This window comes from Phalacrocorax carbo, chromosome 4 (genome assembly GCF_963921805.1).
Source record: "Phalacrocorax carbo chromosome 4, bPhaCar2.1, whole genome shotgun sequence".
Taxonomy (NCBI): domain Eukaryota; kingdom Metazoa; phylum Chordata; class Aves; order Suliformes; family Phalacrocoracidae; genus Phalacrocorax; species Phalacrocorax carbo.
Window position 1 is genome coordinate 25,877,690 of NC_087516.1, and position 18,132 is coordinate 25,895,821.

Here is an 18,132-nt window from a genome sequence, read left to right on the forward strand (position 1 = left end):
GGATAGAGAGTATTCCTCTACAATCACTCCCCTACATTTCCTCTACTCTAAATATTTTTTCTCTTTGCTGTACCTCAGAAAATAGCAATCGTTACGTTAAAAATGCTCCAAACCATGTTGTTGCGAATGAGTGTCACTTTAATACACTACAGTATTCAAAATTATTAATGCACAATATTTTTGTGAGAAGATGACACCAGATATGAAGCACTTCTGATGATAAATTGAGTCATGTATCTGTTTTGGATAAAAAGGTATACCAAATCGTCCATTTGATAACTCCGACTTGTGACTCTGGTAGTCTCTCAACACTAAGTAGACTAGGCTTTCCTGTGGCTGTGGCTGTTGCAGTAAAATACCCCATCAGCAAATCTTAACTCCATGTCAGTTAGCAAACACAACTCAATAGTGAAAATAAACTGAATTCAAGCAACCTGCAGCTGACCCTAGAAATGTTCCTGCCTCTGGAAGCCCGCTGAAAGGAAGGTTTCTGTCTTTATTAGCTGTCAGACTTTGTGGCACTGCAAGGAAACAGGACGTATTTCTGTAGGTTCTCACGCACCAGCGCATTTTTTGTTCTTTCCACTACATAAGGTAAACACCATTCCCTGCAAATTAAACATACTGAAGTAAAATTTTCATTTATCTTGGAAAAAGCCACTGGAAAATGGAGAGGTAAGGGGAGGATGAGTTTCACAAACTCTCCCGGAGGAGGCAGGTGGAGCGTCCATCTGCAGGTGGGTATATCTGAGCTTACAGAGCAGGTAGGCTGTGCTTCTACATCCCGTGGAGTCCAATGGCAGACTAAAACAGTCTTGCAGATGCAAGGGTTTGAGTGCAAAGAGCCTTCCTTTGGTGGTGACATCCATCTTCCTGTAGAATTAGGGAGAGGATGTGTACTTCTTTCAGAAAAGCGCTCCTACAGCAATTGCTGTGAAATGCAAAGTATTGTTTGAGTTGTGTAACAAATCTTACATGTGGGAAGACAGAACCGTCAGTTTTATTTAAGGAACAGAGCCCCGAACGTGTGCTCTGCAAAGGGGAGAACAGGGATTTGCAAAGCAGGGCTGGAAACATTGCTGCAAAGGTTTTGTGAGGAAGACCCGTGTGCTCGGTTACAGCACCATACACCCTCACCGCTTCGCGAGGGCCGGGGGAAGTGACACCAGATCTGTCTGCCTGTAACTGACGCCTCTGCTGACCTATGGAGCTGAAAAACCTGGGCGATGAATCAGTCTTTTTTTGATTGGCCAGGTTGTTACCAACATTGAGGAACTTGCAGGGAAGAGAACAATATTAATGCAAAGCTGGTTGAGAGTGGGGATTTTTGCTGGTTTTTTTTTTCCAGCAGTAGCAATATCATGTGGAGTCAGAATCGGCCTTCATTAGGCTCTAGGTTCTAATGGCAGTTCCATAAAAGCAGACACATTCACTGAGAGGCCGTGCAGATCCCCTGTAGCATCAGTCACAAGCGTAGAGATATGTAGTATCCTGGGATGAAAACAACTGCCTACTATAGTCTAGGGAAAAAAGCAGATTAGATCCTACAAAAATAAGCAGCTTAATGGCAACTGATCCCATTTTAGCTTAAGAAATGCAAATGCATACATTTTGGGATGTTTAAGGAACATTTCTTTCCAATGGTCTTCAAGGCTTTCACAAAATGTTTCCTTTAACTTTTTAAAACAAGAAATCTAAAATCAAATACCCTAAAAGCAGAACTTCTTTGTAACTAAGAGTTACTTTGGAGAATTTAATCTAGGTTATTTACCATGTTCATTCATTAGCCTATGTACCTTTTTTCTGAAAATATTTATACTAACGGGGGACAAATACAGTGAAGATGCAATAGAACTTTTAAATATCTTTATCCACATGCCTTGTTATTTAGGACAACAGAAATTTAAATATTAAGCATAAATATTTGAGATTATTTTATGCAAATGCCTTGTTTATAGGATTTTCCACTTGTGTCTCTGGTGTCTTTTTTGTGGAATGTCAGAAAAGTCACAAATTCGCATACATCTTTCAGCTGAAAATGTGAATTTACATCCTAACTGGCTCGTTGACTTATTCGAGCAAACTTTGATTTGAGTGTTATCTCGTAATTTTTAAAAATACACAACTAAATACTTTTAAAAAGCCAGTCCTTCCATCTTTGCCCTGAAGAGAAGCCACTTTAAATATAAAGATACCAAACCCTAATCCTGCAGAACATGTATATTTAAAAAAAAGCCACACGTTTTCACTAGCAGTATTGCACTGTGCAGTGTGTAACAGGTAATACTGTTTTACTAAAATGTGCCTGTTTAAGCCATTTGATTACAATGAATTACTAGTTTCTAAGAGAATCACAACAAGCTAGGCAGGTATTGCTGTGTATGGTTTTGTTTAAATACACACCGCCATTCTGCAGTGATATTTCCAATGCCGCATCTTGTCCAGATATGTTGTCTCTGTCAAGATTAGCAACACGTAGATGAATACAAATCCTTTCTATAAAAAAATTACAAAGCATTTTACATATAAAGAGGGCTACACCAGTTGTCATTATATTTTACAGATATTAGCACTTTTTTCTAACGTACTTTAAAATATTAGAGGGTCAAAATAATCTTTCTGCTTAGCATCTCTCACCTGCAAATATAGCAGGGATATTATTTACTTTAATACTTGTATAAACTATGCAGAATTTTTTTAATAAAATGTAATATATTTTATAAGCTAATAAGACTGAATGGGTAAGGGTTTCTAGCGTGCATTACTATAACTTGCAAATATGGAGACATTTTGGTAATCTTTTCTTACTAAAGATGTGAATGTTTAGTATACTTTCACTGTTTTCTACTTTGGTAGTCCAATGGGAATTCAGTAATGACATTTTGTCATGTCAAACTGTGAACATAAATTTGTACTGTACAGTTCTCGTGCTATATATAGTATACGATGCCTATGTGTTATACCTGTTAATAAAACCCTCAGAATATTGTTTGTGGTCATGTCATCATACACCCTATGACCAGGAGCAATGTCGCAGGTACAAGGGTCGGGGAATGCCCAGGGATCCCTGCTGGTGCCAGGCAGCACACGGGAGCCCCTGGGTTTTCGGGTGGCTCTTCTGCCTCGCCCCCGCACACCCGCCATCTGTACCTGCCCCGCACACGACCGAGGGCAGGAGCAGGCAAGGCAGGAGTGCAAGGCACTGCAGGCGCTGCCTATAGGCACCTGCACTTCTAGCTCCTGTGCTGTGGAGGAGCTGTGCCCAGCAGTGCACTTAGTGGCAAACTCACAAAAATAGTTTACTCGCTTCTAATTAGGGCACTCTAATTAGTCCATTGGTGGGTCTGGAGCACCAGACATGCAAGTTTGCATTTTTTATCACTTGTAAAACGTCTGTCTGGGCCTGCTCCTTTAGCCATGTCTCCCCCACAGCCCCTTCCCAGACCAGGGTGCCGGAGCAGACCGCAGACAGACCGCCAGCGCATCAATGCACACAAATCCTGCTCACCTCTGGGCACACCGGCAGGCTTTGCTGAGAGCTGATGATAGAGCTGATGATGCGTAGAGTGGGCGAAGAATGTTTTTTATTTCTTCACACCTTTTCAGGTGCCTAAAAAGAGTGAGCCCAGTTGAATTCACTATGCATCTCTTAACACTTTCCATTCCTGCTGAGGTCATTGCATCGGGATGTCAGTCAAATGCTGCCTGGGACCCCAGGGATCAGCCTGTGGCGCCAAGTCTATGCCGTGGTGATGTACAGAAGGGAAAGCAGGTACAGCAGAAATGAGGCATAAAAGCAAAACACTGCAAAGAGCAAACAAAATGTGAGAAACTGACTGGCTTGTATGTCTCGGTGTTCTGCTTGAAAATAAAGCAAAAGTCAGTGCTCACACCATGCTGTTGATTTATACGGTTCGTTTGTCAGCGACCCGCTCAGTACCTGCTGCGCTCCACAGCCTGCTCGGCAGGAGGGACTGATGGCGTAGGGGACCGAGTCACAGCCGCTGACTCAGCCCAGGAGCTGCCACCAGGAAGGGCTTATCCTGACCTGCCTCCTCTAGACCTCACACACCTGCAAGAGGCTCCTGCATTTGATGGGCCAATGTGATTATTTATTTCAGTTCTCCTCAGAGGCAAAATGCATTGTATGTATTCTTGCATGAGCAATCATTTTTAGGAAATAGTCAGCAATAATTTAATCAGCCACTGGGTGTCACCCTTAATCTGAGAAAAATGGCAAAATTTACGCTTAGGAGATTGTAATTTAAGAAAATATTTCTTTTCTCACAGTTAAGAAATTAAGCTGTTCCCTCTATCTTACCTTCTATCACTGAGTCAGATCCTGTCATGCACAGAAATCTGCTCAAGGATTCAAGACTGATCTTCATTTCTCTACTGCAATTTTTAGCCATAAAAACACATTCAATACATCCTCTACAATTAAAACTCCAGTCTGGCTGAACACTAACAAAGTCGATACACAATGTTGCTTTAATGTGTGCTTCCAGGCCTGTGAGCTCAGTGAAAGCAGCACCTGACATAATTTTCATAATTATGTACATTAGCATGACAGTATTTCAAGAGTTCAGCCAGATACTCATGTCCTGAAACAGCTGAAAGCTTCTCCCTAAGAAACACCTCTACAAACACATTTTTAAAAAAAATCTTCAATAGCACATTGCCCAATAAAAACCTGTAAAGAAAAGAATTTGCTACATTGGGCCAAACAAAAAAATAATCACTACTTTATGTACTCTCTGAACAGAAACAGTTTCAGGGAAGAAAAAAAGGAAGTTCCAACAGAGAAGCGATGAGAAACACGGTCAAATGCTAACTTTAGAAAAAAAAAAAACCAAAACCAAAATGCAGAATTAACCTGCTTTATCAAAGGAACTCAGAGGTGTATTTTAAGCAGCAATTGGGTATGGTACAGTGTGTAAATAACTGAAATACTTGGCATGTGCATGTGAGGTAGGAAAGACAGAATAAAGGGGTGTACAGGGTTAATATCCAAAAACAATATACTTGGCAGACTTCAGAAACCAAATTATTCCTTTCATGCCTACCTATGACTTAAGGTTCAGAACAGTTTTAAAGGTGAGGGACTCTCCCACAGCCCAGACCCTGTACATTATTTAGGACATAAACCCCAGTTTGCTGATGCATTACATTTGTAGAGACCAGAAAGTCTGATATGATAAATTTTACTTCCTCTTTTCTCATCTAGTAAACAGGACAGAAAATGTGCCCATTAAAACATTACCACTAAGTGTGAAGGCTAATCCTGTCCTTAGACTGTAATGTTTGGGAGGGGGAGAAGTCTTTTAGGAAGGAGGGGCACAGGTTTTCTGGTAGCACTGTAAAGCACAGAGGAGCCCTGGAGAGGTAAAGGCTACAAAACTCCTAACCAGCTTAATGTGCAGTGGCCTCTGCAACTGAACAGCTCCTTGAGCACCTGAGAGCAGTATAGCACACAAGCCCTAAATTATAGACAGTTGTAACTCCGGTTGTAGCTGAAATAAAGAAGCCACTAAAGCTCAGCCAGGCAACTGCCTAAGAGCAGACAGCGATGTTCCCGAGGAAGTGAAGAACCTGCACCCAGACAGATGCTGTACTGTTGGGAAAAACCTGTTAAGAAGGAAATGTCTCAGCTCCAGGGGTGCATTCAGGCTGCAGCCTCAGGTTTAACATCACTACTTCTGTGGAAAGCACCTTGCAGCAGAGCCGTGGCAGGCTGGCTGGTGCATGAGGTTTGTGATGCACTTTTGGCAGGACCCTGCTGTGCCCAATGCCCCTGGCCACTGTGTTGGGTTGCCATGAAGCACAAGTGACTCTTAAGGTAGGGTAAAGCCTCAAACTCCTGCAGAGCACTAAGCTCCTCTGTGTCTTTGGACATCTCCCCTCATCATAAATAACCTGCTTCTCAAGCACGCTGCATCCACCAGCTCCCTCTGAAGTACTGAGAGTTTAGCAGCACTTTTTAATGTACATAAAGAAAGCTTCATCCTGGCTTTGTGAAGAGTGAGATCCCAGTTATGTGTTATCAGACAAGTCAGTGGCCAATTTCCCTTCACCTGAAATTAAGACCTAACAGAGATTTTTAGCCCTTCTTTCCAAAGGCCTACTTTTAGAGCCAGGCACCTAGCATCCTACTGCGACACCCAGTTAACCTGAGCTGGCAGGTGGATGCGTGGTGGCGTCTCAGCACCTCTGGACACCAGGAGGCTGTTTTGTAGCTGCCTGGCCACTGCTTCGTCTGGCTACCACCACATATGCCTGGCAGGCACTCGGTCAGCTGCCTTGGCAAATGTCAAGGATCACATCCTCTTACTGGCTTGCTTACCTCACGTGCCACTCATGGTTGTGATCAGAGGGAGTGCAGAGGGATGCATTTCCATGAAGTGGTAAATTACACAACTGCTCATCACCAGTGAAATGACAGCAGGAAATTTAATAACAGATAAAAAATTAGAGGTTTATTAGATTGTCAAATTAAATCCAAGCACAGCAAATGATTAGATGTCTCCTATCCACAAACACCATTAGTTTAATCAGTTTGATTTTAGCAGATAAATTATCTCCCAATGAAAATTACTCCTTTTTCATCTGCATGATGCCCCTCAGTACCTGCTAATAAAAGGGCAAGGTAATACAGTTCAGTGAAAGTCTGGCAATAAAAGGGATTTACCTCCAAACATCAAGCTTCTGAGTTTAAATACTTAATAAATGACCTAACTCAGTGACAGTTCTGGTAATACCACTCTTTCTCAATCGTTGCACAACTTCTGTTTCCTCCTGTTCATTTGCAGCATTGCCAATTTTCTATAAATATGAGGGGGTTTCCTGTTATTATAATGTAAAACATATTCTAAATACCTATAAAACTACATTATAATGTAGGTTATTATTAGCTGCTGCAGAGAGTTAGAAATAAACTATATTTCGTAATTTTCAGAAGAACTACGGTGGCACAACTGAGGGAAATTTTTGTAAGGAAATGGTAATAGATTGAGGCATCTCATTTTTCTCTATCCTCTTACAGATGAAAAAGCTCATAATAAGAAAAATATTTTCTTGAAATACATAACTATGTTTCAGAAAACAAGAAAACAAGCAACCCACTATAGCTTGACATGATCATAGCAGAAAGCAGCAATATTCTAATACTATAAACATTTCATAAGTTCAGATATTAGCTATTATTTTGAAGATAATGAATAGCAAATTCTGTGAAATTGTGACTTGGTACCTGAATCTAGGTAAGTGGGAATGTTCAGTATAGCAAAGGAAGAAGAATATTAAACAGGGACGAATGGCTCCAACTTTCAGCTCTGACCTAGAAAAGTCTCTGTCTGTGATGAAGGGAAAGACTTCCAGGAAGGGAAAACAGACTCCTAACAAGACTCAGTGAGATCTGAAGATGTACAGATACTGCACCCTTGACATCTACTAGACCAATGTACAGGAAAGGATTTAAACAATAGTTTTCTTCTTTGTATTATTTAATTAAACCCAAGGGAGCAAATCCCTTCCACATTAACCGCAAAACATCCATGTAAGAACAAAGATTAAATGCATGCCTTGACAGTCCTGATGACATTGAACCAACCACTACTTTTGTTACTTTCGAATATGGCTAGAAGCAATGGAAGAAGTCCAAAATAAAGGCAACGTAAGTCTACAAAAATCAGTATATTCATTATGAAAATTTCTCTCTCCTTCCCTTTGTTGATGGTGGGCAAATAAAGAAGATTTCTAACTACTTTCATGATTAGAATAAGCAAGAGCAATTTCTGCATGTATCACAATCACATTTTGCTATAAACAACAAATGATGTAAGATACAATAAAAATTTGATTAACACAATTTAATGCAAGACACTCAAGTCAGTTATTCACATACTGACTTACACTACCAGTAGAAGTAATATGATTCTGCTCCTCATTTGCTTCAAAGGATATTGGCAAGTTAATGCTAATAGCTGCCCTCAGGTTAGCCCAGAAAAGAGCATGCTTGCTCCTCTCCTTCGGCCACTCCAGGTACGTCCGCTTTGCCATGAGAGCCTTCAGCTTGTGATACCTCGCAGGGATAACATACGAAGGGATCGGCGCCAGTAAAATGAGGATTAAGCTGTTGGAATTCTCACTGAATAATTTGTGATGGGCAAAGTACAGCTCATAGTGACACCACTCACTCTGCACAAAGTTAGGAGACAACACAAAGATCGACTTGTAGCTCTTCTCAATGCAGTTAATGATGTTCTCCACAATGCTCTTGCCAGGGATGAAGTTTCTCTCGTGCTGGCACAGTTGGATACCGCCCTCCCCCTTCTCCAGGTTTGGGATCAGCTCGTTCTTCACCCACAACGAATCACGCTCGCTGTAGGAAATGAACGCGTGGAACCGCAGAACTCTCTCCTGCTCTTCGGGGTGGTTGTGCCAAGCTCTCCGCTTTGTCTGCGTCCACTGCCACGTCATCTGCACGTACCACAGCACATCCAGGTAGATGCACAGAAAGGCCACGACACCCACCAGCACCAGCGTCAGCAGCAGAGCTGTCACAAGCAAGAGCATCGTGTTGCAAGCCAGTTCAGTCAGGTGGAAGTCCTTCAGCTGCGTTCCTTGCAAGTCTTCCGGGTACTCGCACGTGTATGCCGCCGGCCAGCCAAACAGCTTCCGTCCAGACTGCCTCTCCAGACGGATAAAGTCTTGCAGTTCACAAGAACACTTAAACGGGTTGTGCCCAGCTTGTAGCTCCTTGACCCGTGGGCAGCTCTGGAAGAAGTCGGCAGATGGGGTGAGGATCAAATTCATCTCTATATTCAGGAACTCCAGGGACGTAAAGCCACTGCACCCTGGCAGGTCAGCCAGCCTGTTTGATGCCAGGTTCAGCTCTTTCAAGGATTTCAGCTCAGCCATCCCCTTGGCCACACTGGTGATCTGATTGTTTTGTAGGTCAAGCTTTTTGATGTTGACAGGCAAGCACTCAAACACGGAATCCGTCAACTGATTTGAGGACAGGTCCAACTCTGTCAGAGACTCAGCCCACTGGCATTGCACATCAGCTGCAGCGTGACTCAGCAAGTTGTTGCTCATGTCCAAATATTTCAGCAATTTCATACGGCTGGTCATGAAGCTTACCTTGGAAAGGCTCTCAAATTTATTCCTCCTCAAAACAAGCGATTTCAGATCTGTCAGAGTGCCACAATTGTGGAACAATTCATCTGTCAGAGCATTGTGAGAAAAATTTAAATACTGAAATGAGCTTGTCCTATTGGGGCAAAGCATGTGTGGCATATATGCATCATATATTGTCAAACTGGCAATATTCATCTCTGAAAAATGTCTGTATAGAATCTCCTGGTTGAAATAATAGACTTTGTTACGAACATGCTCCAAAGTTAGCGCTTTCATTTGGCCACCCACAGACATTAATTGTTCCAGAGAGCTTAATAATAGTAGAAATTCATACTCATTCAGCTCCCGCAGTGGACCCCGAAAAGTCAAATGTCTCACAGTCAAATGCTCCACAGGTGAATACCAAATAAACAGGAAAATTTGCAAAATTATAGGCCATTGTAAATCCACAGTGTCAAGCATTAGAGCTGTTGTCTTGATTTTCTTCAGAAGCGTTAAAGTAGGAGAGGGGAAATCCTTGTAGCTCAAGCTATATCTTAAGTTAACTATTTTTACAGTTTCTGAAGTGCTCATTCCATCATACAGGAGGTAAAAACTGAAGTTTTGGTTTGCTGCAAATACAATATGGAGGCTCCTTGTATTCAAGGCTGTCAGACTCTGAGGCTCATACAGAGAAAAGTCTTCTAAGGTTAGGAAGACTGTGTGAAGCTGCAAAGGTATAATATACCTGAAGTCTGACCTTCGCATCATTGTGGCACTTAATCCTAGATACTCCAAACGAAACATGTTCCCAAATTCCTGACAGATGGGCAGGACAGTAAACTTATTGAAAGAAAGATCTAAATGTCTAAGATATGGAAGAGTTTGACAGTAAACTTTCAAAATGCTATTATGAGATAAATCTAAGTATTCTAAATGTTCATTAAAAATGAAGGCACTGAAGTCAAGCTCTGTAATTAGGTTATGAGAAAGATTTAATACTTGAAGGTCAGAAAGAGAAATAAACTCTGAGATACTGAGTCCAGAGATCCTATTATGTGATAAATCTAATACACGAGTATGGACTGGAATGTTGTTTGGAATGTTAGTTAGCAAACTGCTTGAGTAATTTGCAATAAATTCATTTTCCACAGTTGCCTGGATACTATTCCATAGCATGAATGTAAAGACACAAGCAAAGACATAGACATTTGTACGGGGTCCCATTATGCCTTCCAGGTTTATCTTGGTTCCTTACAGAAATATAGAAGCATATCTTTGTTTGCTGTTCAACATGTCTCAGTGATGAGTCCAGCCCTATGAAAAGAAAACACATGGAATTTGCTGAAATTGTTGAACTGTTGAATTTGCTTTTTACTGCTAAAATAAAATTAAATACAAAATTTATATAATAAAATTTTTTTTTACATACCCTTGTTCTAAGTTCTTATCAATCCTCCTCACTCCCATTCTTTAATTCCAGTTATTGATTTTCTCAGTTAAGTAGAAACTAATTCCTTTACAATGCGAGGAACACAATCAGTGGTGAGTTAAAAAAAACCACAAAGATGTTAAGAAATGCAAATTTCTCAACAATCTTCAAAAACTCAAACAGTCATCAATGCATTCAGGAGTAAAGAAGAACAAAAGCAGCCTCCTATCTGCTCTTTCACTACACCCCATGTCCAGATACATTTGGGGACAGAACTCCAAAAGCCCCATGCACCCTCACAGGAACCGGAGCAAAAGCAACCTCTTCAGTCAAAAAAGCCAAAGGATATTCCTCTTCACACCCCAAAGACCCAGAACACAGTCATGCACCCCCTCAGGGTCAGCCGATCAGAGAAGCTGACCAACTTTGTCTTTGCTATAGCACAAAGGCATAGGGGTCCATTTTTCCAGTAAGCCAAGAGCCGGAGGAGGAATTACAATGTCTTATGATTATTGTAATGCTGGTCTGTCCAAAAGCATACTAACAGGAAAACCACAGCATAACTGGACACCACATATGAAACAGTGGTACCCAAAATCTGAAAGAAAACACCTGACACTTCCAAAGACTCCAGGATTTCCTAGGTCTCCTATGAAATTCTCCACATTTTCCAAATTACCCCACAGCTGCAACTTGACAAAGAACCTCTCTAGAAACCATGAGGGACAACGAGTCTAGTTCCAAGGATCAAAAAGCCCAGGGAGGGAAATGTTTTGTAGATATGGAAAATGGTCTAATAGAATTATTATACGGTCATGTCTATCAATAGCCTACACAGATTTGAAGAGGCATCAGTCCTATCATGAAAAAGCATGACCTGGGCATTACTCTCTTGTCATCAAGCATTTAGCACAACACACAGACAACCTGAAGTATAAGGAACTCATAAACTGTTTCAGGAGACAAACAGCCCCATTTTTTTCCTCCTGTGCTGATTTTGTTTGGGGAAAAAAAAAGTTTTAAAATTCTGGCCCTGTGTAATCTTTTGTTAAATAAAACCCAAAAGCTTATTTCAGTTCTAGATTTCTACATGTGTTAGTCCCAATAATTTGACTGATATAAAAACTCATCCTTTCCCCTCCAAGTCTCCTACCAAGCTTAATCAAGTTTTCTTTCAAATATGTAAAGCAAAAAATACACGTAATTAACATCACCAAAAGCAATAAAAGAATAATCAGTAAAGTGTAAATTTTACCTCAGTAAAATCCAATTGAGAGGTCAATTTCTGTCTTCAGGAAGTTGTGCTGGGGTATCTGAGTACAGAATAGAAATGGAGCTGGGATGGTTGGTCAAAATACAGAACCAAGACAAGGAAATCTGACCCAGCTTCTTTCAAAGAGCAGCTGACCCTGTGCTTCAGAGTCCAGGCTGGTAAAGAACCTCTTGAATCAAATAAACTTTTATCTGGAAGTATCTGGAGGAATTTTCCACTGGGCAAAAGAGACATCAGGGACAAAGCAAGAAATGTTCTGAAGAGAGAAATAAAACAATGGTCCGTGCTTCATTGCCAGATGAATTTTAGTTTACTGTTCATGTTATGCTATACACTGCAAGAAGTGATGATGCACACCATATAGCACTGAAGAGTGCCACAGTCAAAGAACAAAGCAGATACGTGTAGCAAAGCAATATTAAGGATCAACGGTTACCCCTCCAACACTTTTATGATAGTATTAAAGATGGCTGAGAATGAAAAATGCCATACCAAACATTTTTTTCCTTTCTTCTTTGTAGAAATTCAACATATAGATGAGAATTTTCTCTGAAATTTCAAAATGCAAGAATATCTTCCAACAGTGAAGAAACACCAGCACCTGAGATTTGATGGAGTCCAAAACACATACAGCAAAAAGAAAAAAAATATAGATAATGGAGCAAATATAACCCACCATTTGTGTGTGGAATTCATCTCCAATCGAAGAACCAGCAAAAGACCTCTGCATACTCGGTTAACATCCTCAGAAGAGAATTTCAAGCATATGTAATCTTCAGGCTGGGGAATCTCACATGAGATGCTAATTCCTTAATAATTACTACCTCAGGAAGTAGAAAGAACAGGGTTTTCTTATATAGGCTATATAATTCTAAGAATTAATCGAATTTCCCTACAGTACAGGTATTAAGAGCACAATGAAAGTAAACTTCTAACAGTCCGGACTCAAAATACATTTACTTCTGTAATATCTACATAACTGTACAGTTTAGAAGGAAATAAACCTATCTGCGGTACAGAATATTCACCAAGGCAAGACTGTTTAAATAATTCTGCATTTCTAATTTCAAATCTGCTTCTGATGGTTACACAGATGTTCTAGAAATTCGCTGACTGCATCTCCTCTTTTTCACACACAGAAAAGAGGAAGCAGAACCCTCACCACCAACGTCTCTTCCTCTCAAAATCTCTTGCAGAGCTCTACCCTGCTGAGTTATTCTCCTCAGCAAGCAGACTAATTAATGTAGCACATTGACAGATGGCAAAGCTTAGATCTCAAAAGGTAGTAACAGGGGCAAACTGGCACAGTTCAAAACCTTTACAGGTCAGTCATCTTTACACTAGAGGTGCCTCGGATGGTTATCAGGGATGCCCACGTTTTAGCTTTCTTCAAAAAATTATAAAAAATGAACTATATAGAATATTTGCTGCGACGCGAAAGTTGTAAAGAAGCCATGAAGAACACAGCAATATAGGGCAATCTGGGGATGGAGGAACTCAGTAAAGCAGCCATTCAGTTAATGTGTTGAATAGGGACATGAGCCTAGGGAGCAAATCAGCAGAGCAGAGAGTGAGGGCATTGCAAAGGCAGATGACAATAACCAAAACCACACCTTGCTCCCGTAAGCCTCTGAAATAATATGACATGCTTCAGTAAGATTAATTAGCAAGGGAGAAAGAAGCAGAGATGAATAAATGAATGAAGCTTTATTTAATCTTAATTAAGTTTAAAATTAAATTCGTGAAGTATGTAATGAATTCTTCAGGTATGAGCAAACTAGCAGGGAGGGGGCTTATTCTGGACTCAGTCTAGAGCTTAGTCCGCCCCATATAACAGCGTCTTGGAGGAGAGCTGTAGGCAAGAAAGGATTCAGCAAAAGAAAGCTGAAAAGTATGAAAATTTATTCCAGATAGCAGTGCCAGCTATATTTCAAGCTTGCATTAAATTCCATTTTAAACTTTTCTTTTGCAATTACCTTTTCAATTTTGTAAAGAATTTAACCCTTTGCTTTGCTGAAAGAAAATGTCTGTTCTTCATTTTGAGATTGATGAGTAAGATAGCCTGAACTGAAACCATTCTGCTTTCCTCAGTCCAGCAAACCTGAGCAATACATTACAGAAAACTCTGAGATGTCTGTGACCCAAGACAAGACCAGGGATTATGAACATTTCTCAATAAGCAGCAAGAGTTTCTTGTCAACTGATACTGTCTTGTCTTCCAGTTAAAGGACAAGTTCCCGTTGCTGGGCATTAATCCATGCAAATGAATAGACTAAGGCACTTGTTGACAGAACATTAATATCATAATCAGATTGAGAACTGAACTATGCAAATCAGTGGCAGTTTTACTTCCAATGTGATCCATGAATAAGCTTTGGTGCATGGACAAAATCAAATACACCATCAGCTTTCATCAGAACTAACTCCAGTGCACACAGAGCTGTAAAAAGCAAAAGTATCTACACATTTAGTTGTAGTACATTTAATTTCCTTACCACCCTTATTTCTGAGACTTTAAAATACATCCAAATAAACAGTTTGCCATAAAGAAAAATTTGAAACTAGTTAAAATAAAACCGATACTTCTGAATACCTCTGTTAAATCATTAGGAACATTGCATAACGTTATTTTTACTAACCAATTCAGCAAAGCTGTGTTTGGGGCTGGTTTCAGTTTAATGCTTAAGTTGTTTTGCATGATACACAAAAACTAAAAAGCAGTGTATTTCCATCCATGCATCCTGAAATGTACCAGCTAAATACCATGCTTTCCACAGTCAGCATGTGTGTACACTCATGCAGATACCTTGTTCCATTTCTGAAGTTTATATTGCTGGGTGCTTTTGTAGCTGATAAGCACCTAGCTTCACAAGCAGCCTTTCCTCAACGTACATTTTACACTTCTGCCTGTATATTGTGATTACTTACCCAGAGATGAACCGCAGCTGCACTTGGCTGGGTACCGAAGCTACTTAGGACCAGAACTATGCCCAAACACGTGAAGAATCTCTCCACTGGAACTGCAGAAGGGAACTTACACGTGCAAAACACCGAGTTAAAACATAGCCAGAGCAGTTGGACTCATCCAAGCACTCATGAAATGTTAATACAATTATTAAAGGTTGCAAAGCCAGTGTTTGGTCATATCAAGGACGTTATCTTCAACTGCCATTCTCATTGTCACAACTTAACCCTGTGTGTCAAGTAGGTGAAAAGGGCTAAATGCCATGACAAGTCAAAATGAGCAGAGATTGTATTGCATATTGGGCATAGACAGACACAAGGATCAAAGCTGTGGAAATCAAACTGGTAACCCAGAGCCACCTTGCAGAATACAGAACTTTCTCATTTATTGGTTTATCAACATTGCTCCCTCTTGACTGAACAGTGACTACAAAAGAACATTATAGTCAATCTCAGTAAATGTTTCTGAAAGAAAAACCAGCCAGGTTGAAGCCCTGAGTAAAACAAGGGTTTCACAGAGGTTTTGAACCTTCATCTCAGCAGAATGCCTCATCTCCCACCAAGTCCCATTCTTCCCTAAAGTGCTGTTCCCTGCTCTGACTCTCTGTAGCTGAGCTTCAGTGACGATGCTTCGTAATATTTCCGAAGCTAAAAAAGAGCTGAGTTCTCAGCAGGGCAACCCACATTGCGTCAGGACAGCCAGTTGGTCGCTGTTTGGTTTCCTTTATACTACACACTACTTAAATATATATAAAAACATTTACACTTTCACTTCATTCTGCATATTTTCTAGGTTTTAGAGGGTGTTTAACACCCATGTTATCAGTTTTGTATGCTGATATTATTATGCATGTAAAAATAGCATTCGTGCTAGTCACCAAGATGACTAGTCAAGTGCCAAGAATCTGCTCTGATACAGTATCTGACATCAGAATATATTTACATACTCCCTTTTCCTGATCCCTGGAGTGCATTAGCAGTTGCAGCTTTCAGTGCAGGACCAGCTGCAGACTCACATCAACAAGGTGCAGATAAGTGGCTGCCACGGGCTGTGAGACTAACACAAGGGCCCACCTATGTGAAAAATTTCTTCTTGGACTAAAACTGCTTTTAAAGAAAGTGCTCAGACTATGGTGGAGGCCAAAATAATTGTTTCAAATATTCTGATATGTTCTGCTTGAGAAACTCATTCTCTCTTGTGGAATCAGAGCAACTAGATGCAGTAATTCACTGTACGTGTACCTGTTTTGGCAATTATCTGGCACATAGCATGGACAAAAATCTAATAGTATGTGGGCTTCTGGTTACAAAATACAAGTTTTAATTACTTCCCATGCTCATTACAAGCCTCCCTTTCAAACATTATTCACAAAAGGATTTTGGATATATACCAGAAACCTGTAATTACATATTTCTGCTTATGATTGCATCAGCTACATTGCCAGAGGTCATGTAGTTCCCAAGTTCTTTCCAAAGTGGCAAGCAACCCCCTGCTAAAACCTTTCACTCCTGAAAGGAATAATTAATTTCTGGCAACAGCTGTGTTCTCCCACCTGAGTAACAGGAAGGATTTCTAGTGCACTCTCTGAGTTTCAGAGGGTTTCTCTGTCCTCCAGCCAACAAAAAAAGCCATACAAGTTCTTAAAGCTTCACATGCAACATGAGATGTTAACTGTATTGCAGAAGTTTCAAGGGCTGCTGACCTAAAACTCTGAGGCTTTCAAAGAAAATTTCCAAGCAAGACACTGTGTAACAACCCAGCTGTCCCTGGCTATGTGAAAGGGACAGGCAAACCAAGTTGTCTGTTCATCTTCAGTTTTCTAAGGGTTAAAATGAGACATACACTGAAGCATTAGTTAGAGGGGAAGGAGGAAGTACAGAAAACCATTCTTTCCACAGTCCTGAATGAAATGCCTGCAATTTGGTAATAGGTATGTTATATTAATTTTGAGGCTAAGTGGGATGAGAGAGCTCAAGGTGTTAAATTTAATCTTTCCCCTACAAATCATGAAACAGTTACTTACATTTCACAACTTCAGGTCAAGAGACCTCAGCCTGCTTAGACATCAGGAAAAAAAAAAAACCAAAAAACCCCCCCACACAAAATTAATATCTTTTGTTAATAATAATGGAAGACAAGAATGAGATAAAATGTGAACACTCTATATTAAATGAGGATTTCATTTTAACATTCCTTCTTCTCTCGTCTTCATGTTGAAATGCAGTTTTGAAAGGAAAACTTCCTGCTTGCTGGTCATTTAAGTCTGGTGTTCCGGATGGCAAACACCCACCCTTCTGGGGGCAAAGAGGAAGTTCGCTGTGATCATCTTCAGCAGTTGTGAATGTTTGTTGGAGCCCAGCCCCTTTTCTTGAAGGCAAAACAGCACAAGTGCAGATAATAGGGCCTGCTGTATTTCTATAAAGGACAGCAAATACTGTAAATGTAGCTTGTCTTTCTGACTCCATGAATAGAGGGTGTTACCTGCTGTCCAAGACTGGGCAAATTTTTTCAGCCTCTGACTGGTTATTGCCTTTCTGATCAGAACCCATAGCTGTGCTGCAAAAGATACTGTTTTGGCTGAAAAGCACAGATTCGTTTAATAATAAGCATAAACTAAGCAGGATATAGAGAAGTCAAAAGTTTCTCAACATATAGCCAACGATGATGAAGGCAGTCATATTACTGCAGATACCCTCTCAGTCCCTTTGGTCAGGGTATCTCTCAGGATCGAAACGGTACCAGGACTCTATCAGAGGATGGGAATTAGAGCTCTGATTGTCAATTCAGTGCTTCTCCCTCACAGCAGTGCCAAACTCTGAGCCACAAAGAGTGAAGTAGCTTATCCTTCCTTTTTTTCTTTTTAAGAAAAAAACCCCAAAACCTTTCTTCCTCACTCAGTCCTCTTTTGTGGCATGGCCATTTTTGTCCACCTGTGCTGGACGGTCACAGAGCCCTGTACCTGGATCTTATCCTTTTAAGCTTCACTGAATCTGGGAAAACACTACCCAGGAATCACCTCAAGCTCTGGACTTTTAGACATCATCTCAGGATGCATAATGTTCTTTCTCACAAAGAGGTCCTGTGACCAAGCTGCCTAAGCCTTGTGATTAATGCAGCTCTGCAAACTCTCCAGAAACTCAAGCACTCTTACACATTACTATAGCAACTGCCCCAGATTTTATTCTGCTGAAAAAAAATCACTACAGTATTTCAAGCTGTATTTCAAAATCCACATCAAAATTCATTTATGATTTGTTATCTCTGTATCAACCTCAAGACATTTCCACTAAGGTAGTTGAATTTTGCCTACAGTTCAAGGGCAGCATAGACAGCTACATAGAAACA

General features: G+C 40.5%; 1 protein-coding gene across 2 annotated transcripts; it reads right to left on the bottom strand.

The window, feature by feature from the left end:
- Nucleotides 1–6,455: 6,455 nt before the first annotated feature.
- Nucleotides 6,456–18,060, bottom strand: LOC104050432 (toll-like receptor 6). 2 transcript variants are annotated; one of them, XM_064449289.1, is made up of 5 exons: nucleotides 16,811–18,060; nucleotides 14,751–14,855; nucleotides 11,805–11,862; nucleotides 10,550–10,634; nucleotides 6,456–10,434 (listed from the first exon to the last, which is right to left on the bottom strand). In XM_064449289.1, the coding sequence occupies exon 5, from the start codon at nucleotides 10,342–10,344 to the stop codon at nucleotides 7,888–7,890; it is 2,457 nt and encodes an 818-aa protein (XP_064305359.1). In that variant the 5' UTR covers nucleotides 10,345–10,434; nucleotides 10,550–10,634; nucleotides 11,805–11,862; nucleotides 14,751–14,855; nucleotides 16,811–18,060; the 3' UTR covers nucleotides 6,456–7,887. The 2 variants fall into 2 exon arrangements, with proteins under 2 accessions (XP_064305359.1, XP_009509581.2); XM_009511286.2 differs by lacking the exon at nucleotides 10,550–10,634.
- Between the last annotated feature and the right edge of the window lie 72 nt (nucleotides 18,061–18,132).

Excerpts from the sequence above, each read along its gene's own strand:
- LOC104050432 (XM_009511286.2), bottom strand. The coding sequence starts at position 10,344 with ATGGGACCCCGTACAAATGTCTATGTCTTTGCTTGTGTCTTTACATTC.